Here is a 26,091-nt window from a genome sequence, read left to right as displayed (position 1 = left end):
GAGGCTCTGTCTCAAAAAAAATAAAAAAATAAAGTAGTATAACATTGACACAGAGGCAGACAAATGCAACAAAATGAGGTGGCCAGAAACAGGCCTGGGCATGTACAAACCTTGGTATTGAACAAAGTTGAACAGTAAAAGAAAAAGGCTTTGCAATTTAACAGAAAAAAAGGCTAAATTAATCATTGTGTATGTATAATTCCAGAAACCGAGTGGCCATTAAAAATATATGAGTCAGGTGGAAGGAAGGTAACTGGTGGGACCATACCTACAATGGCGCATCTTACAAGGATACATGTGAAACTTACTAAATGTAGAATAGAAATGTCTTAACACAATAACTATGAAAATGCCATAAAGGCTATGTTAACCAGTTTGATGAAAATATTTCAAATTGTATATAAAACCAGCACATCATACCCCATGACTGCATTCATGTACACAGCTATGATTTAATAAAGAAAAAAAAATACATGAGTCAATGCTATGATGTAAACTAGAAAGATTATTCATTCATTCAACAAATATTTTGAGGCCACTTACTATGCACCAGTCACTATAACATTTTTCTTACAAAATATATATTACTGAGTTAAAAAATCAAATTACAACATTACATAAAATTGCGATTTGTCTCTAGGTCTCATTTTATATGACATCAAAGTCCTGACAACATTGCGCCTCTTTCATCTCTCTGGTTCCCTTCCTTGTCTCCTCACTTTGTGTCAGCCTCACGGCTGTTCTTTACTGTTCATTAAACACTCTACTCATTCATCTACCTCTGAGCTTCTGAACGAGCTGTTGCTTCTGCCTCAAATGTGTTTCATCAGAAATTCCCTAGGCCTATTTTCTTAGCAAATTAAGGTCTTTGTCAAATCATTCAACTCATCTTTTTGGTAAGATTATCCCTGAACATCCTGTTTAAAATTGTAGCACTATTACCTCTCCCTGTATGTCCTCTCCCCACTTCCCATTTTGTTTTCCTTTATAGAACATATTAACATCTCAAATCCTGTGCATTCATGGATTATATTCTTATGATCTGAATTTCACATTATGTAAACCCTATAAGGGTAAAAATTTCTGTCTCTTTTGCTCATGGTCATATCCCATTACTAGAATAGTACCTGGCATACAGTAGGAGTCCATACTGTGTGTGTGCACGTGTGCATCTGTGTGTGTGCATGTCTGTATAGAGAATGTTTAGAGAAAGCTCAAGAATACCAAATTGTTTGCAGTGCTAATTTCTGGGGAGGAACAGTCTCCTCCCATGGAGGAAATAAAAAGGGAATCTTTCCAATTTTACTTTATATTTTTCTGAGTTGCTTGAATATGTATCATAAAAAGTCAATAAAGTTTTTCATGTTCCTAAATCTCTTCTATAAAACAAAAAGATCAACGAGAATAGCAAACTCTGAAACATAGACAACCAAACTAGATAACAAAGTATACCCAAGAACCCTGAAATTTGAGCAGGTGGGGGCAAACCATTAATAGTTGCAAGACCTGTCAGCATCTGGATAGAAGGAAGCTAAGGGACACCACGGGTTTCTGTACTGTATGGTACTGAGTGTACGGAGAACAATGCTCCAAAAGTTATTATGTAGGAATACATATATATATATGTTATTATGTAGGAATACATATATACAAGAAGCTAAGCAAGACAATTTGAAAACAGCAGCTGAAACTGGGAGGGGTTGCTGCCCATTCAAATTCAGAGGGAAAGGCGAGGGTTCTATGGTAAATCTGAAATGATCAGAGAAATCTATGAACTCTCAAAGGTAACTGGAGCTCCTTTCTCAGGGAAATGTCTCACACTGATGAAAAACTGTTGAGCCTATTATCCAAACTAAGAGGACAAGAGACAATAAGAACAAAGGGAAAAATCAAAGTCCAAAAATTCAGGAAGGAATAGATGAAAGAAGGCAGGAAGTATGTAACTGTACATTTTTTATCATTATGTGACAGCAACAGAAAAAGAAATCCCAGGCCTTAGAAATTCTTCTACTCTGTTCTGAAAGTTCAGGAATACTAATTTCATGTTTAAGTGAGCAAGTAAGATAGACCATGGTTGAATGCCATATAAAATTGTAACAAGCAAAAGAGAATAGCCCTACAATGAAAGTACACCAGAAAGACAAGCCCAACAAAGGGATAAACTGTATGGTTTTATTTTAAATTAAACTAAAAAATATCAGAAAATGATAAAGCTATGAAGGAATAACGTATACCACAGTTAGGAAATCTCAGAATTGAGGTGATTGAATCTGAAAAAGAATTGGAAATAAAAGTTTTAAAAATTGGCTCAGTGCCTGTGGCTCAAGCGGCTAAGGTGCCAGCCACATACACCTGAGCTGGTGGGTTCGAATCCAGCCCGGGCCCACCAAACAACGACGGCTACAACCAAAAAATAGCTGGGCATTGTGGTGGGCACCTGTGGTCCCAACTACTTGGGAGGCGGAGGCAGGAGAATCGCTTGAGCCCAGGAGTTGGGAATTGCTGTGAGCTGTGATGCCACAGCACTCTGCCCAGAGCAATAGCTTGAGGCTCTGTCTCAAAAAAAAAGAAAAAAAAAGGTTTTAAAAACTATGAGCAGTGAAAGAACACAGGAGTGAATAAAGATAATACCAAACATAATGCCTCAAGAGAAAAACATGAAAAAAGAGAGGACCTTCAAAATAAAAAAGAAATGAAGACAGACAATGAAGAGACAGCACACACGTAATAAAAGCTCCTAAAAAAGAAAACCCAATAATTTATTAAACCTGTATTGAAGGTAAGTTGTACGTTTAGCATCTTAATAAACATTAACACCATCATCTAAGAAAAATTTTCTGGAAAATGAAAAAGCTCAAAATTCCGTAGTAAGAGGGCAGACCACATATTCAGAAAAATTACCCAGAATAACCAATACTGAAACATATTTTAGAAAAATTATTGGACTCTGAAGAAAATTACATTTTATTTAAACATGTAAGCAAGTAGACCAACTTGCTTATATGAGAAAGATGTTGCTTACTTTACCATCAAAGTTTTGGATAGTAATTATTATACAGAAAAAGAAATAATATCTTTATAGCACTCGAAAAAGAATGTATCCAGTCAAACTGACTTTTGAAAGGCCACAAACTGTTGTTAACATACAAAAACCCTGAAGCTTGTTTCTTTGACCACTTACTGATGGATTTACTAGAGAATGAGTTTCCGATGATCAAAGTGACTCGAGGAATGTGGATTTGAGGACTGGTGGAGAGTTTATGATTAAATGAAGGTTGTAAGAGACACTGCATGGTGTGCACTGTGTACTCACTGCACCAAGTACATAGAAGAGTTCCATAAAAAGTGGAAGTGGGGCTGGGAAGCACAAATGAAAAGTTAGTAAATGAGCTGGGCAGGGTGGCTCATGCCTGTAATCCTAGCACTCTGGATCACGTGAGCTTAGGAGTTGGAGACCAGCCTGAGCAAGAGTGAGACTGCGTCTCTACAAATAGCTGGGCATTGTGCAGGGCAGCAGTAGTCCCAGCTACGTGGGAGGCTGAGGCAAGAGAATCACTTGGGCCAAAGATTTTGAGGTTGCTGTGAGCTATGACATCACAGCACTCTACTCAGGGCACAGAGTGAGACTGCCTCAAAAAAGAAAAGACGTGAAAAGGAAAGTGCACTTCTGCCTTATAAAACTGAGATTAAAAGGATGATATGATATAGGAAAGAGAGAACAGAAGTATACGGTAAATACCTAGTTAATTTCAATACTGCTCTTAGTAGGGAATGAATAGAAAATATAGAAAACAACTCAAAAAAAGAAGAGATAAAAGAAATTGTATAAAAATAATGTTACACCATTAGAATGCAAACCTTCTTAAATTAAAAAAAAAAAACTAAAAAACAGAGATGCCAATAAAAAACCTCAAACAAACAAAAAAAGACCAGAGTGAAAAGGTTTTGTATATTAAATGTCATCTTAGCATATGATACTTTTTTCCTAAAATAATTGGGGGAGAAGCCTAACTACATACAAAAATGAAATTAAAATAAAAAATTAAATAATAAAAATTGAGCCATAATTTTCAGAACTGTTGAAATACTATTTAGAAGGGAAGAAATAGGGCTGAGAGCAGGGAAGAGCTGCTAGGCTTGTGTAAATGTACAGTATTTTGTATATTTAAATTCTGGAATCACATATATATTTTAAATAATTATAAACTATAATTTAAGGGGAAAACGTGTTCTTTAAAATAGGCAACAAAATAAAACAAACCTTAAAGAAAGTAAAAATACAATATTACAATTATGGTTTTATATTTCATCGCAAGACTTTCTTATATATCTGTTAACAACTCCAGACATGAACTTCAAGTTTATATAGGTAACATTTCATAATTGGACTCCAAATAAATAATACACAGTTTTTGGCTTTCCCTCCCACAACTAACATACCCAAGGAAACAGATCATCAATGAAGTGATTTGAGGCAAGGGAAGGTTACTTTCTTTTCTTTGTCGTTTCTCTAGGAAAATAAAGGAAAGTCTGGAGTGCTTCCCTGTTAAGTTGAATAACTTGATCCACACACTTGCACAGATGTCAACCATAAGCCCTGCCAAACCTACTTCCCAGACTTTTCCGCAGGAGTCCTGTCTGCTAAGTACAGCCAGGTCCATTCAACGAGCAACGATTTTAGGGTTCAGCAAGAAACCCACTAACGTAAGTCCACAGTCCATCACCTTGACTTAAGTATCACTTGACTTCCTCTCAGATTTCTCTTCACAACGCTACACATTTTTTCCCCATGGTATGATTTTTTTCACTATGCAAATGAAAAATCGGTTACACTCTAAGCAGAAGTGCCATTAAGAGAATGTTCTAAGGAAAAATCATAACAAGGAGAGCTATTAGTAGAGAACCATCAAAGAGAGCAGCTCCTGCCCTGTGGTAGAAGATGAATCAAGAGCTAATTAAAGTGTCCACAAGAAAAGAACAGCAGGAATTAGGCAGCCTGTTCCCAGCACGGGAGATTATGATATCTTTATAAATTGTGTTTACAGGTAATTTTGCCTCTACAAATTGCATCTCTTAGCTTTACTGATAATTTTTTTTGTGGAAAGTCTCTTGCTTTGTGGAGTTCACATGAAATCAGATTGTAGACTGTATTGCAAGGTGATACTGCTGGCTTTGATTCGTGTCTCCTTACTTTCTGCAGCTGTATCTGATCCAAGTGACACAGAGTAACCATGAAACAAGCCTGACCGAAAAATCATTGGACCAGTTTTCAAGACTACATAGCCAGCTTCAGAAGCAGTTTCCGTCCCTGACTCTCCCAGAGTAAGGCACTGTCCTTTTACGTTGTTTTGCCTTCAGTCCTGGTCCCTGAGCAAAAGGAAAACTTATGGTTATGGGATTTCTATTTGTGAGCAACACAGTATTGCAACTCCAATGCCACTGAACCTTTCCCCACAGAGAGTCTGAATGGCTCTCAGAGCAAAGAATCTTTTGTTTCATAAAGCAGAACAAGGTTTGCAAATTTCTTTTTACTTCCAGCCATTGATTTTGTAGACAGAAAAATTCAAATGCTATTTCATTTTCATCAGTTATTGGGGAAATCATTTGATTTGCCTATTTTTAAATTTAATTCTCTTAGCTTTTTCTCTTTTTTCTTTTGGCAGTTTTTTTTTGGGCGGGGCTGGGTTTGAGCCCACCACCTCCAGTATATGGGGCCAGCGCCCTACTCCATTGAGCCACAGGTGCCACCCCTTTTTTTCTTATAAAAACAATTGAAATTGAAAATGCAAAACAAAATTGGATATAGCTACTCTTTCAACAAATAACTATAGTAAACAGCCTCATCTATTTAGTTTCTGGACTAGAAAAAGATGTTGAATGTATTAATATCAACTAGTATATTAATAACTCACTTTTGCTGTCATTAGTTAATTGACTTTTAAATTATTATAAACCTTGAATTACCTCTCCCATTCTGTAGGCTGTCCATCACTCTGTTGATTATTTCTTTGTCTGTAAAGTTGCCTTTTACCTAAATCAGGTCCCATTTGTTAATTTTGGTTGTTGCTGTGATTGCTTTTAGGGAGAGTCTGTATTTATTATAGGCAAAGGTTGAGGTCTATTGAAGGAAAGGGCCCAGAAGTACCTGAGTAAAGTTTTGTCAAGGAGGAAACCTTGTTAATAGCCAGAGAAATCTTCATTAAAAAATTTTCAGTTTCTGTCATACACCTCAAGAAACTAGCTGATGGCTTCCCATAACACCCAGATGAAGAATCATACTTCTTAATGTAGTTGCAAAGGTTTAAATGACCTCTGGTCTGTTCCTCTGAAGTCACCTTAACCCCTTTTCATCTCTGCTCTAGCCACCTGACTTAAAAAATATCCATTCAAATATACCAAATATTTTATTATCTTAGGGATTTTGTGCCTGCTTCTCCCTCCTCCTGCAAACTGCTCCATATGTTGACAGGTCCTCTATCACATCCTTTAAAGATACTCAAATATTATCTCAGAAAACCTAGGAACTCCCTATCTAAAATTGTACCTCATCCTAAATCACCGTCTCTTTGGTTTTATACATATTGCTTTTCTTTCCCCACAATGATGCACAGTCCTAAAAACGGGAATGTGTCTCTCTTCTTCACAGTTGTCTTGCTGTGTCTGATATAGGCCCACCACTTAGTAGGTGCTTAGTAGATGGATATGGAACAGAAAAAAAATTAGTTCATTTTCTATATGTGGCTTTATACTTTTACCTGAAAATATTAGTGTTGGCGAGAAGTTTTATTTCACATCTAATTTCAGACCAGCAACTCATCAGCCACCCCCCAAAAGGCCCTATTATTTATGAAGGTGGCCTAAACCTATTCCCAAAGGCAAATTGACCATTTGAAGACACTATGGAATGCGTGCAAATAATCTGATAAAATGTAATAAAAAAAATCAAAGCATATTTTGAGTAAAAACACATTCATTTAAAAAATAATCAGATATCTGAACACACTAGTCTGGCAGCTGATGAAGAACATTTAATTTACCTTCTTCATTCAACCATATACTTAACTGAATTTAGTAAAAGGCAAAAGATTTAAAAAAAAAACCTTGAATTATCTAAATTCAGTTTCTTATTATGTTCACTTTAAATCCATCTTGAAAATTGTTGTTTCTACTCATGCCATAATGGAAAAACTATTCAACATAAGCGAACAAATATCATAAAAATAGCTACCACCCAAATAAACCTTCTAAAATTCATCACTTAGAACCAGTCAAATTTAGATAATAGACATCAATGTACAGATGTAACAAAGACACGATCTTAACTTTAAAAAGGTGAGCTCTACAGAACTCAAAATACTGGCACTCAGATAAATCTAATGTTATTTTATCTACAGTGGGAATTTTTTGTTAAGTAAGTGGTCTTTTTGCAACAGAAATGTTCCTATTTACCTGGCATACTCTGCATATGTAAGTCTGTCCTTGGCCTTCAGGGTTTAGTCAGCTTCCAAAGTATAAATATAAAAGTGCTATCAATAGATGAGGTGATATTTTGCAATATTGAACATTGAGTAGTTCACGTTCATGATAAAAAGCTGTACTGGCAGATTTCATATAGATTTTGAAATACAGATGCTGTAACTATCAGCCAGTCAAGAAATTCAAGTGATGAGAGTCAGAGCATGTTCAGGAGACTGAGAGGGTGATGAAGTCATTCTGGAAGCATCTAGAAGTAACATTAGGTTTAAGGATTATCAAAAAATATATATCTGATCGGGTAACTGAGAAAGAAGAAGCACAGGCAAAAAATTTCCAAGTTTGGCTGCAAATACTGAATTCAACACAAGTGGTTGCCATTGTACCCTACTAATGAATCATTTAGGAGTAGAAATTAACTCTTGTTTAACGGCTATCCGTTTTTGTTTCAAAAATATCTCTGTTCTACACTGTACCTCTCCAACACGTACCTGTATAACTCGTAAAACTTTGAAAGTGCTAAGGGCTCTCTCCATGGGCCTCTTCTCAATTTTCAGCTTTTGTTAGGATTCTGCTTTGCTCACAACTGCTGCCTAGCAATGATACCGAATTGATTTTCAAACTGTGTAAGCAATCTGCAGAGGCGAGGAACATTTAGTCCTGTGTGCCCTGCACACTGTCTGTACCCTCATACTCCCAAATCAGCCAAGGCTTACAGCGATGCACATGAATGAAGGATGAGGGCAAGATTTCCTCAGATTCCTAAATTTACTGAGAGAGGCCCTATGAGAGTTATGTAAATTCAATCAGAAACTATGATCAGAAACCTAGAGATATGAAGAATAAAATTCTAACTGGCCATAGCACATAACAGTGGTCATCTAATTCAGCTATTTGTACTTGCAGATCCCACCCAAGAGTACACAGACATGAAAATATTTCTTAAAATAAATCACCTTCATCTGCTGGTAGAAGACTAAATTTCCTTTTTTTGTTGTTAGTTTTTTTTATTAAATTATAGTTGTGTAGATTAATGCAATCACAGGGTACAGTGTGGTATTTTCATATACATTTTGAAATACTCTCATCGAACTGGTTAATGTAACCTTCATGTCATTTTCTTAGTTATTGAGTTAAGACATTCATACTCTGCTTTTAGAAAGATTGACTTGTGCCCTTGTAGGATAAACCATAGAGGCGACCCCTCCAATCATTCTCTCTTTCCCCCATCCATCCCCCTCTCCTCCCCTTTCCCACCCCCCTTCCCATATTCTAAGGCTATAATTAGGTTATAACGTTCCTATGAAAGCTATAAATTAGTTTCAAAATAGGGCTGTGTACACTGGATACTTTTTCTTCCATTCTTAAGAGTCCTTCTTTGGCTTCCCCCATGGCTCTTCTCTTAGAAAAAGGGGCAAACCAAAATATCGGTGTTGGTAGAGAAAATAAATTAACCTCACAGGCAGAATATCAAATTTATTTGCAAGTACAGTGTTTTATAATCTTTGTTTTGAACAGAAATTGAGGGAAGACATGATGGCATTGTCAGATAAAGATTGTAAAAAATAATTTTCTAGGGTGGCACCTGTGGCTCAAAAGGGTACGGTGCCAGCCCCAGATGCTGGAAGTGGCGGGTTCAAACCCAGCCCCAGCCAAAAAAATAATAATAATGATAATAACAATTTTCTATAACTGAGTGCTGTGCTATATTTGGCATACAACTCAAAAAATTTCAAACAATTAAATGATGTTACTGTGGCCAAATTCCTCAACTTTCATGTACTTATTTAAACCCAAGATTTTTTAGAACATATATTTATAAAAACATTTAAAAAAGAATAGAATATTCTACCAATAGGGAAAATTCATTCACAGATATATGAATTAATATTTAAAACCAGCCTAATGCATCATTTATCAAATTCATTTCCCCAGAATGTTACTATATACTATACACAATTACATACACACCAAAAAAAGATATATTCCATGTGAAATTTCTGATTACTTTGTACTGGTATTTGTTTTCATGATAACTAACTCTGGATGAAAAATTTGAGTCCTTTAAGTTTTAGAGCTGTAAATTTTTTTTAAGTAAAAATGTTAATTAGTTCACTGTAAACTTAAAGAATTTTGGACATCCCCGTGATTTCTAACAGGAGCCAGAGTGTGGGGTAGCATGAAGTTGTCACATTCTTTTGTGCCTTCTTTGCTGACAGCCATTTACTATCCCCTTGTTCATTTCCCCTGGAGGAATGACAGCCAACCTTGGTCTCTACAGAGAAGCATATATGTGAACAAGGCAGCAGTCAGATGAAACCGCTGGGTAGTTCCCTAAAAGATATATTTCAATAGCAAAATGCATTGCCAAATGCTACCCATTAGCTGGTCATCACACCCAATAATTGGTCTCAGTCAAGTTCAGTGCATTAAGATGAACCATCAGATAAAGCAGAGGAAATTCTCCAGGTCAGACTTTTAGGGGAAGTGTCACTTTGTCTAATCCCAGACAGAAGCATATGTCACTCGGTAAAATATTTAATTTAGTTAATGTGACAATGTCTCTAATGAATCCAGAAAAAACAATACAATCTGAACCTTTTGAAAAATTAAATTCACTTCAGAAGGTATTAACCTCCCACACGTATTTATTTATTTTATTTATTTATTTTTAAAACGTGGAACACCTCACGAATTTGTGTGTCATTTTTGCACAGAGGCTGATCTTCTCTGTATCATTCCAATTTTAGCGCATCTACTGCTGAAATGAGCAACCCCCCCACATGTATTTAAAGGACAAAATGCATGGTCTGCCATGAATACAGTAAGAAGAAACATATAAATTAAATATGTTAAATTAATATAAATATTAATGACAGTTAAAATAGCACAAGTGACCAGAGCCATGTTAACGAAATGCTTGGGACTAATCACGTAAATTATCTGATTAAGGTTTTCAAATGTGCTCACACGTTCCCATCGGCAACTTCCATCTGGTAGCTGTTATTTCATGAGCAATCCTAAGATGCAGATGCCAATTTTCAAACTAATTACGATACACTTTTTTTTTTCTTTTAAAATAGGTTTCCTCACTGGTGGCATTTACCTTTTACAAATTCAGATCACAAAAGATTCAGCGATCTAAATCATTACATGGAACAGATATTAAATGGATCACATGAAGTCGCAAATGTACGTTTAAAATTTTTTTTCATATTTTTACATGCAATATCAACTATTTTATACATTATTACTGGACATATGTCTAGTTTATGGTGACATTCTTCAAGTCATTCAGTCAGTGAATCTATATGCCTAATATGTAGAAGATCCATAAACTGGGAACTGATGAGCAGCAGAAAAGATACAGACCTCAGCCTCAAAGAACCCAATGAAAGAAAATAGGATGAGTGGACAGTTCATGAGGTTTTGGGGAGAAGAGAACATCGAGGCTGGGCCTTTAACACTGGGTAGAATTGACAGACATGTCCTGGGAAGTGTTTCAAGGAGAACCAAACAATATAGGGAAGGTCATGAGTGAGAAAAACAAAAAGGAATTATATTGAAAACATTCAAATCTCTTTTTTGCTGCTGTGGAAAATTACTACGTATTTGATGACTTAAAACAGCACAGATATATTTTTTCTTAGTTCTGGAGTTCAGAAGTCTGAAAGTAAGTCTCACAGAACTGAAATGAAAGTGTTAGTGGGCTAGTTCTTCCCGGAACCTTTCTACCTACAGGGGCTGCCTGCATTCCTTGGCTCACAGCCCCTTCCCACAATGCAGTAATGCAATCTGACCTCTGCTTCTGTTGTCACATATTCTCTGGCTTTAATTCTGAGCCTCCTGCCTCCTACTCAGAAAGGCCCTCGTGATGATATTGAGCCCACCTGGACAATCCAGGATACCCTCACCATCTGAGGATTCTTAATTGAACTTTATCTGTAGTCTCTTTTGCCATATAAGGTAACATAGACACAGGTTCCAAGGATTAAAAAATCTTTGAGAGGGGAGCCTGATGCTACCAATCCCCACAAGGTTATAAATGAATAAGTGCAAGGACACAGCTCTGATGGATCTCTGCATTTTTGTCAGGTAAGAGTTTGGAGGTCAAGCCAAGTTGTTGAGAACTAAAGCTCAGCCTTAGAATATTGTGTTAGTCAGGGTTCTCCCAAGAAACATAAGCAAGAGGGTGTGTGTGTGTTTGTGTGTGTGTGTGTGTGTGTGTGTAGAGAGAGAAAATGAGAGAGAGAGAAATTTAAGGAATCAGCTAATGTGATTGAGGAGGTACAAGTCCAAAATCTTCAGGGAAGGCTGGAAGGCTAATAATTAGGCTAAGTTTACAGTATGCTGGCCAAATTCCCCCTTGCTCAGAGGAGGTCCATTTTGTTCCTTATAGCCTCAGAAGTTATATATTCTTTTACTGTTAGGAACTACCATTAAGATTAAAGCATGTATCTTAGACTTAGTTAAGTGTAATATAAATTAATGTTTTTCTAAATTCCCCAATGATACAAAGTCCCTTGTCTATTTAACCCACGTGTGTCTTACCTGTCATGCTAATGAGGTACATCTCTATCTGTATCTGTTAACCAAGTAATCATTATTGTTATTTCACACAATTGACATTTGTTTAGTCCTTCATTCTTCAAGGATTTTTTTTTTTTTGTATTCTAGTATTTGGGTGGCAATGGTTTTGTTTAAATACTTTAAAGCTATCATTTCATTGCCTTTTAGCTGCCTCAACTCTGTTTAGAAGTCATCTGTTCTAACTGTTGCTTGGTGAATTGTTATTTAAATCTTAATCTGCTTTTCCTTTTGCTTTTGATTTTCTACACTTTTACTATCATAAAATAATATGTAATATTTGTAATATTGTTTCTATTCATCATGCTTGAGTTTTAGGCCTTCCTGAATTTGTGCATTAATGGTTTTCATCAGTTTGGACAGTTCTCAGTCATTGCAAATCCAAATAATGCTTATTTTTTCTTTCTTGTTATCTGGGACTGCAATGACATATACATCAAACCTTCTCAGCATGTCCCATCCTCATACTCCTGTATGTAGTATTTATTATCCTTTGTCTCTCCAGGCCTTGTTGGGTTTAGTTTCTTCAGACTTATCTTCTGGGTTACTTATTTTCTTTCATCTGTGTTCAATATATTATTAAACCCATTCTTTAAGTTCTTAACTTCAAATATTATATTTTTCAGTTTTAAAATATCCATTGATATTGATATGACTCAAATATCCATTGAGTTCATAGTTTCTGATATAAATCTCAGTCTTCCCTTTCTTTACAAATAGTAAGCATAGTTATTTTTAAGCCTTAATTAAAACTCCAATATTGGTACACAATCAACATATCACTCTAATGTTTAATGTTTCTGCTGGTTTTCAATCGTGTAGTCTTGTTCACATGTGAGTATACTTCCTTTTTATTGTGGCCAGATATTATGCTGTAATATCCTTTATAAAAATCATTTGAGGCCTAGGTCACTATTATTTTAGTGTAGAGAAGAATTCAGAAATCTGAGGATATTAACAATCTAGAATTGCTGATTTCAGCAATTCAGATTATTTAAAACTGAACTGTAGACCTTGTTCAGGCCAACTTCATTAGTGGCAAATCCCAGACTCACATTTCTGAGTCTATGTCAGATCATAGCCTGGTAATATTTACTATCTTGTTGGCTTTCTGATATCTTCAAGCAGAGTTTAAAAATCAAATGTCCAGCTGTCCCAATTATTCTCAGCAGAATATTTGAACTAAGTGACCTAATCTACTGTCACTGAAAACGGGCATCTCAAACAACAACCATCACCCAGGTGATTCCTGAGCTTTCTGAAGTATCTGCCATTTGCCTTCCCATCTCTGTCCTGTGCTCTAGTACAACCCTTCTCTCTCAGGTTACTATATTGTAGGACCTAAGTCTGTGGTCACTTCCCATCTGAAAAGCATTTAAGGATTCCTTGTTGGGTTGTGTTATATTTTCCCTCAGGAGTTTTGATAGTAGCCTAGAAAACTGAAGAGAAATGCCAGACCCTGATTCTGTTCCCTCTCTCGTGTAGGTTCAAAGGGACTCTTAAGATTAAACATACAGACACACACACACACACGTATACAAATGCATACACACACATCTGCACAGAGCTAGTACAATTTCTTCTGAATGTTTGGAGAACTCCAGTTTTCTTTACTATTAACTTCTCTTATCACCATCTTGCACTTAAGTTCTTGGTGAGACAAATGCTGCATTTCAGAGCAGGCATCAAGCTGATGGAATCCTCTAGAGCTCATGGACAGATGGACAGATGCAAGACCCTTTAGTGACTTACTAGGACACCATCCCTAAGAGTAATGCATATAAGGCCTCTTGGTTTTTTTGTCTTTTGATGTAAGAGCAGAGAACATTTATGGAATATTTTTAGCTAATCCACAGATCTTAAAGAATTTTAATGTTACCAATCAGAGTCCATTTCTAATATTAATTCTACTAGTCAACAAGTCATCAATTTTACAAATAAAAATGCATCTCTGACATTCACTATGCTAGTTAATAAAAGGCCCATTGTTGACTGAGTTGTGAGTGAATGACAGAAGCACATGGATGGGCTGCCTCCAGGATGGCTTTCCCAAGAACCCTCTCTTCCTTCCTCTCCCATCCCACTGCCCCTAACTGTGCACCTTTGATTAGGACATTAACAGACCATCCTGGACTCTGGGTTGGCTTAACCAAACATATATAATATCATGCTGTACATACAGACATATTTCAAAGAAAAGTGCAGACATTTTAACAGCAAAATAAGAACTAACCCCATATCTAAAACTTACTAAATGGACAAAGAACTCTAGTTGTCTCAGCTGTCAATTGAACGACCTTTCCTCTCCACTTAGATCTTGGAAAATACTAGATGAAATTATTTCTGCATAGTTTGAATTCTTTAATTAAATGCTATGTAATAGATTCAATCAGTATATCTAAGATAACTTACTGAAATTAAAAAAATATAATATGAATATTTTAAAAATCACCTCATAAGCCAGGCACAGTGACTCACACCTGTAATCCTAGCACTCTGGGAGGCCAAGGTAGGAGGATTGCTTTAGCTCAGGAGTTTAAGACTGACCTCAGCAAGAGCGAGACCCTGTCTCTACTAAGAACAGAAAAACTAGCCAGGTGTGGTGGCATGGTGGCAGGCAGCTATAGTCCCAGCTACTCAGGAGGCTGGGGCTGGATAATTAATTAACCCAGGAGTGTGAGGTTGCTATGAGCTAGGCTAGGCTAATGCCATGACATTGTATCCTGGGGCAACAGAGTGAGACTCTGTCTCAAAAAAAAAAAAAATCACTTGCTAACTGTAAAGTAGGTTTACTGATTCTTAGGTAATATGGTGGTGTGATGGTAAATAGACCCAGTTAAAGAAGAAAATTTCACAATTCAGTCTTAAGGACTATTAAAGAAAATCTGAATTGTCGCTAAGGACTACATTAGATTGCATATAGCATGGAGCAAGAGGTGAAAGTTTTAAATCCCCTTTGCCAGTTACTAAGACAAATGGTAGTCAAATTGTAATTCTTATACTGTGCTGGGAACCTTGCCCTGAAACTTATAAGAATGTAAATTATTAGCCCCATCTTAGAGCTACCAATTCAGAAACTCTAGCAATGGGACCCAGAAGCTGGGTTTTACTAATCCCTTCAGAAAATTTCAAAGCACACTAATGTTTGAAAACTATTGTCTCACACTATAAAACTCTTTCTCTTTATTCTTCAGTTTCGACATAGTCATTTGGCCTCTAATGTAGCAGGTACTCAAATATCCTACTATATTATTGATTCTTAGCAAATATGGACTCAAGAACATTGTGCTGTAATATTATCTCAAGTCTGGTAGACTCCCAGCGGGAGATGCTGTTTTGCATCAAAGGACAAGTGCCCAAGCACCTAAAAAGGTATACTTAACTCAATTCCTGGAGTTAGAGAAGGCTTCCTAGAGGGTATGGCATTCAGGTTGATATTAAAGGTCAAGTAGTAGTTGGTGATTTGAAATCAGGGAAAGTCCTGATGAACAAAGGGAACTGCAAAAACTAAACTTTATGGTTCTATGCTTTCTCCTATTTGGAAACTTAAAGAACTCAATCACTATAATCTTTTCTGTTTTTTCCTCATGACTAGCACAATTATTAATTCTTATCAATGTTTACTAAATTTTTTGAATGAATAAATGAATGTAAGAGAACCATTAGCATGCACTAGCCTATATATAAAATGAGATATATGTTGCTATCTGAAACCTAAGAAACTGAAAGACTGCATCTCAGAAGTGGTTAGCAGGGATCTCTAAACTTGTTGATGCTTCTATCTTATCAAGCTTTTAAAATAAACAATTAGCTGATATTCCCCATAAATATATATGTTTGATCACCAGCTACTATAAAAATAGTGGTAACCATTATGAAGCATGTAGGAAAGTAGAAAATTGAGGGAAAAAATTTGATGATACTACAAAATAAATAGTATTAGTAGTTTTAATATCTTCACCTCTTCTATTGTGTAATGATGACACATGAAACTCACAACAGAGACCTCTGCCTCGGTAGAGAATGATTTGGGAACCCTGCTTGCTGCCAGCTCTCAGGCAGGCTCTGATGACTGCCTAGTGCCAAGCCCGGGAACACTGCCTAGCCATGGGCAGAGCGGATGAGAGCTAATAGTGCACCAAGTCATGATGGTGCCCTCCAGGAATATCATTTGGCTCTTAAAAATCACATTTGCAATGTGTCTTTTATGAGCAAAGGGGGAAAAAATGAATAGTATGTACTCATCACGGGAATATGCTAATGTGAGAGGGAAACTGAGGGCATAATTATGTCATTCATTGGAGGAAACAAAGACATAGTTGTCACAAACTGTGTTAGATAATAGGAAAGCTAAACAATAAGAAAGCAAGATGTCATACTCACATTCTCAATATGAATTGTGCAACATTTTCTATCATATTTGGTCTTCTATCTCAATCCATGGATAATGGGAAATGGATTCTGACAGAGGCTTCTGCCCTACAGGATCCAGGCAACCTAATTCATTCCACTGGATTCCAAGTGTTTTTTGCACATTAAAGAACACAGAATGATGACATCTTCATGTTCCTTACTGACTCTGACATTTTCTGAAGGTCGTGTCTTTTCAGGTACATTGTAGTTAAGGGCCATGAATAAGGCAGTTATCAGTAAAGAATAAAAAGAAAGTGCAGAAGGCGTTTGGATAGGTGGTCATCTTTACATGCTGAGGGCTCTCTTACTGATAACACTAAGGCTGGGTAGCAACTGTACTTTTCCAGTCACTGGTGAAATGGTCAGGCTGGCTCGGCACCTGTGGCTCAAGCGGCTAAGGCACCAGCCACATACACCTAAGGTGGTGGGTTCAAATCCAGCCTGGGCCCGCCAAAAAGCAACAATGACGGCTGCAACCAAAAAATAGCCAGGCATTGTGGCAGGCGCCTGTGGTCCCAGCTACTTGGGAGGCTGAGACAGGAGACTGGCTTGAGCCCAGGAATTGGAGGTTGCTGTGAGCTGTGATGCCACAGCACTCTACCCGGGGGGGACAGCTTGAGGTTCTGTCTCAAAAAAAAAAAAAAAAGAAAGAAAGAAAGAAATGGTCAGGCGTTTGGCTCATGTAGGCTGAGGCTGGTAAAAGCAAAGTACAAAGGCTTCCGAGTGACTGCTGGGTCTGGTGTGAGGAGGGTGAATGTTGGGATCCATCTTCATTCAGCAGCAGCTTTCAGGAAACTCCCAGGTGGATGTGCTGTGGAAACTCACAGGATCTGTTAAGGCAGAAGTGTTAGCAGAAGGGCGTTGAGAGAGCAGTGGGCCAAGGAGCCAGGCACGGAGAGGTAGGGAAGGCTGGCAAAGGAGAAGCCCAGCACAGAGAGGCTTGGTGACTAGGCTGCTCGTCACACGCATTGCCCTGCTGGGACATATGAACAAAACCACCAAACACACAGCTTGCATTCTCATCGCATCCACATTTGCGAATGTGCTGAATTAAAGTGCTACCGTAGAGGCCCTGAGGAGAGATGATTTTATTTTGTTTTGTGTTGCTCTTAATCTCTATTGTCAGTATTTAAGGGAAAAAAAACTGAAGATATTTCAGGCATCACCTTGTTTATATCTTGAACCGAATTAAAGTCTAGGGTTACAGTGGAAAATTAAACAAAGAGGGGAGAAGAAAAAGGAAAAGGCACTTATATCATCAAACATGAAATACTACCGTGAAATCCCAGATCTTAAAAATACTCCAAGGGCTAGTATTTCATCCATCTCCATCACTGGAGTGTCAAGGAGGGGAATCCTGTTGTGTGCTAAATAGTTTCATGCTAAAAAGAAGCTGAAATTATAGATGTCTGACTCTCCCCCCAAATATCACCATGATAATTCACTCAGTTGATTTTGCACAGTGATTATTTAGGGTACAATACCTTCCTGAGATGTATAACCTACATCTCATTTATCAGTGGCCCTTTCTAAACTACAAAATAATTAAAGTAGTACTGTATTACCAGACTCCAAATAAATAAAAATTAAATGTGAAAACTGGAGAGCCCTGGCATTTTAGCTGCCACTTTAAAACTACTGTCTTAGTCATCCAACAAATGTTTTTTGTGGATGACTTACATTGTATATTCTCTGGCTAGGGGTGCCAGAGTTGTCCTAGTGATCAATTGATTCAGAACAAGCCAGAGTGGCGGTGGCCACATCCTTAAATATGCTGCTTCTAAAGGTAGAAGGTAACTTGTTGGTATTGCTGTTATTTTTTTTTAATAACTCAAGTGATTCGGAGGCACAGCCAGGTTCAGGAAACTCTAGAAAGCAGAAATCTAAATCTGATATTCATGTGGACATAAAGGGATATGTGGTCTATATTCTCTGTATGCTGATATGCACCAGTGGTTTCATGAAGACTTGTGCAACTTCACATATTGATTTTTGTCTTTCCCTTATTCCACAGGAATTTTAGAGGCCTTCAGACCATACGCATTGTAGGAGTTAAATTGTGGTGGAGCGATAGGGATGTTAACAGATGTTGATCAGCATTAATAAGCAGTGTGGCCTAATGACTCAGGTTCCCTGTGATCTGTAATGCAGTCAATTTTTAATTTTCTTCAAGTGGGTTAGTCATAAAAGTTGTATGCATCACCATCTGATCCCAGACACTTCTCTGAACTAGTCTGTCTGTACGATTTCAGGAAATGAAAAATGATTTTCAAATTAAATGAAATATTTTTGGCCTAAAAAAACACACAAACGATTCCAACGTGGATCATGTTATTTTGAGATATTTTTAAGTTTTGCATTACTGATACAATTCCATTTCCTCATCACAGAGTTACCCACATAAACATTCAAATCTATTAAAGTCTACATGCCGTAAATATTTTTATTATTGTACGTGATATTAGGTGCTTAGAAGATGTTTTTATACGTTCACAGGTTTTCCTTCCTTTTCCTAATAAAATAAGAGATTTAAAAGGAAGCTATGCTATTTGTGCTGAAGGCTTCTGTGTAAAGATAATCTTCATCTCTGATTCTAGAAAAACACTCTAAAAATATTTTTCTTCTTTCATAATTGCCTGTCATCTGGCAGCATAGAAAAAGCAAAGGTAATCCTATTATGCCTCTCCACTAAAACTCACATTCTGTTTTTAGGTATAGGGTATCTTTATTTATAACTATTGAAAAAAATTCTATATCCCTGCACATGACTTTGTGAAAGTTTTAAACTTTTGCTGAGCACTTACTATGTGTAACCCTCTTGATTAAAAGCTTTAAATTGGTTGCAGAGAAGAGATCCGGGAGACTGAAACAATGTAATGTCTACTTTATTCTCAGTGATTTGCAATATGGTGGTAAATACAGATATGAATATGACTAGAATATGGCAGTGAGTGGAAAGGGGGAGAAAAGAAAGTAGAAAATGCAGCTTCAGTATGAAATTAGACAACCTTAACTTGCTAAAATAAAATAGTATAAGTGTCCTTCTAGGGTCATTCTTTATTGTAAGAAGTCTTGCTTTTTGTCAAGGGAATGCGATAGAGAAGCTTCTTTAAAGTCCAGAATCAGGGGTGGCACCTGTGGCTCAGTGAGTAGGGTGCCAGTCCCATATACCGAGAGTGGTGGGTTCAAAACCCGGCCTCAGCCAAACTGCAAAAAAAAAAAAAGTAAAAACAAAACAAAACAAAACAAAAAAGTCCAGAATCAGTTCGGATAATAGCAAGAAATCTACCTGTAAGGGTTTGGTCGAATGATACAAGAGCAACCCAAGTGGGATGCCAATAAATCTCTCAAATCTCTCTCTCTCTCTCTCTCTCCCCGTCTCTCCCTCTCTCTCTCTCTCTCTCCCTCTCTCCCTCTCTCTCTCTCTCACATGCACACTTACACACACACTTTGTTGATAATAGAAAATGGATGTAATGATGACCATGATTATACACTATCCCAGTGTCTCTTCTAATGAGATTCATCAGTTTAGACATCTTTGTCTTGTATCCACCTGGCTTTTGTTTATTTAACTTCACTTCCTCAAAACTAGTGGAAACTTTTATTCTTTCAGTGTTTGAAGTTTCACTCAAGCAAATAATAGAGATGCTAACAAGAACTCCTTTTGCTTCTTTACATTTTACTCTGTTCTGGTAGAATTGTGTTATGATCTAAATAAGATCTTTATAAAGAGTAAAAGAGACTTGTAATAAAAGTTATAGCAAATGATAACAGCCCATAAGCAAATGTGAACCCATGTTTGAATTTTGCTGAGATATGCAAACAGCTGTTGTTTAAAAAAAAATTTTTTTTAAGCCATATACATTGTGATTTTTAGCTTCTCTCGGTATTGTGACTTGTTACTGAAAGTCCCTTAAAATAAGGAATGATCTCACTTAAGGCTTAAGCAATGTTATTTTTCTTAAGCAGAAATCAAATGTCAAAATAAATCCAGTGGATAAATCCTATCTTAATAGTGAACATATGTTTCTTGTTCCCTGCTTGCTAAACCCAGATGTTAATTACTACATTTGTCACTACATTGCTCTTTTCTTGGTTGGAGCTAGCTGAGATTACATTGCAGGCAGGATAAATGTCATATGTGTACCATCAGTAAAACTAAGATTGCTTTACACAGGCTGCCAAAATGCTGATGACATTTTAGAACTAGAATTATAGAAGATTCTTTAGAAGTTCACTCTTCTTCCTGGTGTCATTCCTCCATGTAACTCTAATACGAATATAGTGGATTGAACTACATTAAAGACTGGATAGTCTGACAAGCTGCCTTATGAAAAAGGCAATAAAATACAATTACTGTTCAACTTTGATTTAAAACTCTTATGGGAATTCATTTTTAAATTCATACTTTTACATCACTTCATCGTATCTGAGAGAGAGAGAAAAAGAGATTTAACTTATTGTTTTAACTCACTACAACTAAATCTTGCAGCCAATTCTAGATGTTGGCTGGCCAGTTAATAAATGGGAGCACTTAATGTGCTATTTTTTAAAAAGAATCAATTTCAGTGTTATTTTACGTTACTTCTGGTCTTTGCAAGTACTTTAACTCTCTATAGTCTTTGATAACGAGAATATATTCATATGATGTAGGAAAAATGCTCAGGTTCTAAGTAACTTTAAATTGATCAACTCCCTCAAAAAAATCAATCCTATAAAATATAAAGTGATTTACTATAATTAGAAAACAAAATATTAATAGGAATGCTGAACATAAAATATAAACTTTATGCAGATTTTTAATTTAAAAATCATTCAATTGGCTTTCAGATTTGTTCTTTATTGATTGCATTTTTTACTTTAAAACACATTATTAGACAATAAAAATTCCATGTCAGTTGGATAAACATCTACTCTCTAGCAAAGAAAAAGTATACAAAACCTCATAGGAAACTTCATATAGCCTAATTAATTTACCTGAATCTTTGACGTAAAAGGCCAGTGACTTTAGATTCTCCAAGACAAATTCTAACTATTCATTTATTTATTCACAAAACATATAAATTTTCTACATAGGAAGAATGTTCCAAATATTTAACAACTATTAGGGTACAAGCCCAGACCAGTCATGGTGATTGCTAGCCACTAACACACCTTTATGGACAAAAAAGCTTGCATTATCTGAACATTTACTATGGTCGTGAAATGATGGGAGAAGCCATGGAGAGGGAGGGCAATCAGGAGCTTGCATCTAAACACACTGAGATTGAATTGCCTATAAGACTTCCCAAGATGTCAAGTGGAAAGTTGGAGACATATATCTTGAGTTCAGGAGGGAAGTTAGGCTGGAGATATTCATGTTGGAGTTATTGGCAACTAATTGATTATCAAAGCCATGAGACAGAATGACATTACTTAGGAAGAGAATGTGAATCTAAAATATATGTGACTCCCTAACATTCTTAAATAGAAAAAAATTAAAGGGACGTGGTCTGAAGACTAGAACAGGCAGCACATTAATTTTAATGTTTGTGGAAATATGGAAGAATCAACAAAAAGACTGGGAAGGAGTGATCAGTTGGACGCCAGAAGAATGTAGTGCCTGGAATCCAAAAGAAAAAAGTATTTCAGAGAAGGAGGAATGATTATCCATGCCAAATGTTACTGATGGTCAAAAGTTTAGAACTGAACAAAATTTAGCAAAATTGGTATCATCGGTGAATTTAAGAAGAACAGTTTGACCAAAAAAAAAAAAAAAAAAAAACAGTTTGATGTGAGTGTTAGGAACAAAAACCTAATAGAATGGGTTAAGGGAGAATGTGAAAAGAGAAATTTGATATAAAAAGTAGAAAGCAATTCTTGCTGAAGCTTTCCTTAAAAGATAAACAGGGGGGAAATCATGTTCAGAGAAATATAGGTCAAGAATTTTGTTTATTGAAGGAAATTGTAGCATAATCACACACTCATAAAAAGATCCACTTAAGAGGCAAAAATCGCTCAGGAAATTGGATAGTCATATAAATGACTAAAACAGGAACCATACTTCTTACCAGTCACAAAAATTAACTCACAATGGATAAAAGCTGTAAACCTATGGCAAGAAATTAATTCTAGAAGGAAATGTTGGAACAACACTCCTATAGATATTAGTCTAGGCAAAAATTAATGAAGGAGACCCTCAAAGCAATCACAGCAACAACAATAATACATAAATGGAACCTCATCAAATTAAAACACTTCTACACAGCCAAAGACATAATCAAAAGTGCAAATAGACAAACCACAAAACGGGAGAAAATAGTCACATGCAGTATATCTGATAAAGGACTGATAACCAGCATCTACAAAGAACTCAAGCAAATCAGCAAGAAACAACCAAACAACCTCATTAAAAAGTGGGCAAAAGACATGAACAGAAACTTTTAAATGAAGATATACTAATGACCAACAAACTCTCCTCATTAGAGTAATGCAAATCAAAACCACAATAAGATATCACCTAACTAACTCCAGTGAGAATAATTTGTATTAAAAAGTCCCTAAACAGCAGATGTGTGCATGAACACAGAGAAAAAGGAACTCTAATACACCATTGGTAGGACTGCAAACTAGTACAATGTCTATGAAAAATTGTATGGAGATACTTTTGTATGCAAGGAACTTAAAGCAGACCTACCATTTAAGTGTCATTTTATAAGAAGGACACCTGCACTTGAATGTTTATAGCTTCACAATCACAAAGACATGGAAACCAACCAAGTGCCCACCAATACATGAAAGGATTAATAAAATGTGATGTATGCATACCATAGAGTACTACTCAACCATTTTTAAAAAAGTGGTGATCTAGGATCTTTTGTGGCAATGGGCATGGAACTGGAAACCATTTTTCTAAGTGAAACATCACAGGAATGGAGAAACAAACGCTTGTATTGAATACCAAATTGGAACTAATCAATCAATACTTAAGTGTACATAGGGAAGTAAATCCCAATGAAAATCAAGCCGAAGGGAGGGGCGAGACGGGGCAGATAAATTTACACTTAATGGGTACTCTGCATACTGGGTGAAGGGCATACTTATAACTTTGGCTTAATCTGTACAAAAACAAAGTATGTAAACAAAAGATGTACTCCCTAATATTCTCAAATAAAAACAAAAGAGAGAATGAAGAAGTCCGCCAGAGACCAGAGTGATGATCTTGAGTAGAGAAAAGGGCATGAGATCTAAAACCCAAAGCAGCCGTAAATTAAAACACAGACAGTCCATTTATGTAAAAGAGGACAGGACAGAGGTGAGCAGAGATGGTAGCTGTGTTGGTGGGAGTTTATGGAAATTCCTTTCCGTTTTTCTATTTTTCCCATCAAGAAGACCGCCTGTGGGCAGAGTAAAAGAGGGGAAGAAGGTATTGGATTTTGGAGAGGTGAGAATAAGGAACAAAATACTCCTATTGGTGAATTGAAAAGCAAATGGAATAACAATATCTGTAAAATGGCCAAAAAGTCCTGCACACCTACTTAGGGATGGTGGGCACCAGGTTACAGTGAGATCAGTGAGCTTTCCTGGGTGTTTTTCTCCAGCAATAGACAGCAGGCCTGTTACAGTTGCAGAGTTGGCAAGAAAATAGCCTGAGCTGAGTTTTTTTTTTTAACCAAGTGAACAAGAAATAAAGAAGAAAGGAAAAGAGAGTGCAGTGCAGGGGAGTTATCTTAAATATAGACCATGCCATGCAAATGTATAGAGAGACATGAAAATATAAAACAGGTTAGGGGCAGTGAAATGATCTTTGAGTCATCAGATTTTTTTGAGTCCTATAACTAGGGGAAGTAAGCTGGAAAGGAAAAGGGCGAGCATTATAGACAGGGAGCCTAGAAATCAAGATAATGGGAGGGGTTTGGGGGCTAGTCAAGACAAGATAAAGGAGACAGAAGTGAGTGCTGAGTAAGATGGAAGACAAGGTCATTGAAGGTGAGGAACTCAAGAACAAAGAATCTAGGGTATAAAAGGAGGACTTGTCTAAATATTAAAATAACTGTGGATTATGACAAAAGTACTATTGGAGAATGCAACTTAGAGTCCAGTAGACAAGTGAGATGCGACATCCAAAACAAGACATTTTTATAAAGGAAGATAGAGTAGTGATGAGAAGAGCAAGGAAATGCAAGGTGCCTGCCTACCTCACTGTTCTCCCCTGCTGGGACGAGGGTTTTTAGGAGGATGGGAGAGAACACAACTACCAATTGAGAGGCCTGACAGGGCAGCAGAATGGAATGCTCAGGGAATACAACATGTGGGGATAAAGGGGGTTTTGCCAATGGCTTTCTCCGGGACCTCTTGCTATCCCTTCTTTCACAATGCTGCATTGTCATCTTTCCTTGAAATACACACGATCATGATGTTTTTCTGCTTAAAATTCACACATTAGCTTTAAGCTCACATAGAACTAACAGACCCCAGGACCCTGCAAAGCTGCCTTCCACCTGCCCCCCAAACTGCACTTCTCACTTCCATAGGCCTTTTGCAACAGTCACATAAGGGACCTGGGCTTATTGACCACGTTATACCAGCCTTTCATTTGTATTGATTCAGATTAGTCAACCCCTTGTTCTCTCTGGTGTTCGGTTTCCTTATTTCTAGAATGAAATTCAGACTTTAAATTAAGATGTTTAATTAAATTCAGACTGTTCACCTGGGAAACTAAAACCATTGTGTAATTAAGCAGAAAAGCAACATTGCTCAGAATGTGAAAACCTTCAAGGTATTTCAAGGTATTTAGGATAAGTGGTCTTAATTGTCAGTTATACCCTCCAGTCACAGGGACAACCATAAATATGGCCACATACTTTCCAAATATCTCATATTCTAGGTACCATACAGACCACTCAACTAAATATGGATTTTTAGCAGACAACAAATTTTTTTAGTAAAGGTATGTCTCAAATATTGTATGGGCATTCTCTGTTTTTATTTACTACCTCTGGCAACTCTTATGTCTGGAGAACCCTGCTGCATATGGCTGTGTGTCATAGTCAGTGTAACAGTGACATCCTTAGAGTTGTGCAGCATACAACCTACACAACTAAATGTTGTGACACTGCGTGGAAGTACAAACGCAGTTGAGGACACTGGTGCAGGTTATTAGTGAGACTGTTGTAGACTACCATTTCCATACATCTCCAGACTGTCTGGAAGAGCAAGGTGCTTTAACAGCTGTAGAAAGCACACATACAAGTCAAATCAAGTCTAAGAAAATTTAAAAATTAACTATTTTAAGATCCAGCAATATTAATTTTTGTACCTTCTTTATCTCTTTTATTGATTCATTGAGGATCATGTTTATCCTTAACAAAGAAAATAATCTTGTTACAATAAAATTTTATTTAGTCACCCCTACTTAGAATTCTAAATGAGAGTTTGAAGGAGGTGACAGTGTAAACACAAGGGAATAATCAGCTTGTGGTGACATTTCAGATGCTAATTGGAAAGAGATCTTGCCTGCTGTTGAAGTTTAATAACCATTAGGTAGTGAGGTCAAAATGTTACCAAAGAATAATTGACTAGTTGTCAAAAGGCCAAAGAAGGTCAAATTTACTTCAGTAGATTCTGCACAGTCTG

General features: G+C 36.7%; 1 protein-coding gene and 1 non-coding gene across 2 annotated transcripts in view; one reads left to right on the top strand and one right to left on the bottom strand.

Annotated features, from left to right (window-relative positions):
• Positions 1–26,091, top strand: part of PIK3C2G (phosphatidylinositol-4-phosphate 3-kinase catalytic subunit type 2 gamma) — a 372,023-nt gene that overhangs the window by 293,946 nt on the left and 51,986 nt on the right. The window contains exons 24-26 of the mRNA XM_023508742.1: positions 4,515–4,704; positions 5,201–5,322; positions 10,557–10,665. Coding sequence (XP_023364510.1) covers positions 4,515–4,704; positions 5,201–5,322; positions 10,557–10,665 — 421 coding nt within the window. The remainder of the gene's footprint in view (positions 1–4,514; positions 4,705–5,200; positions 5,323–10,556; positions 10,666–26,091) is intronic.
• Positions 10,146–10,247, bottom strand: LOC111722526. Its single transcript, XR_002771306.1, has one exon. It is a non-coding gene; the product is annotated as a U6 spliceosomal RNA (small nuclear RNA).

This window comes from Otolemur garnettii, unplaced genomic scaffold (assembly GCF_000181295.1).
Source record: "Otolemur garnettii isolate 467f Iridium unplaced genomic scaffold, OtoGar3 scaffold00271, whole genome shotgun sequence".
NCBI classification, from domain to species: domain Eukaryota; kingdom Metazoa; phylum Chordata; class Mammalia; order Primates; family Galagidae; genus Otolemur; species Otolemur garnettii.
The sequence above is the reverse complement of the archived record's forward strand: the minus strand, read 5'-3'. Positions and strand labels throughout refer to the sequence as shown.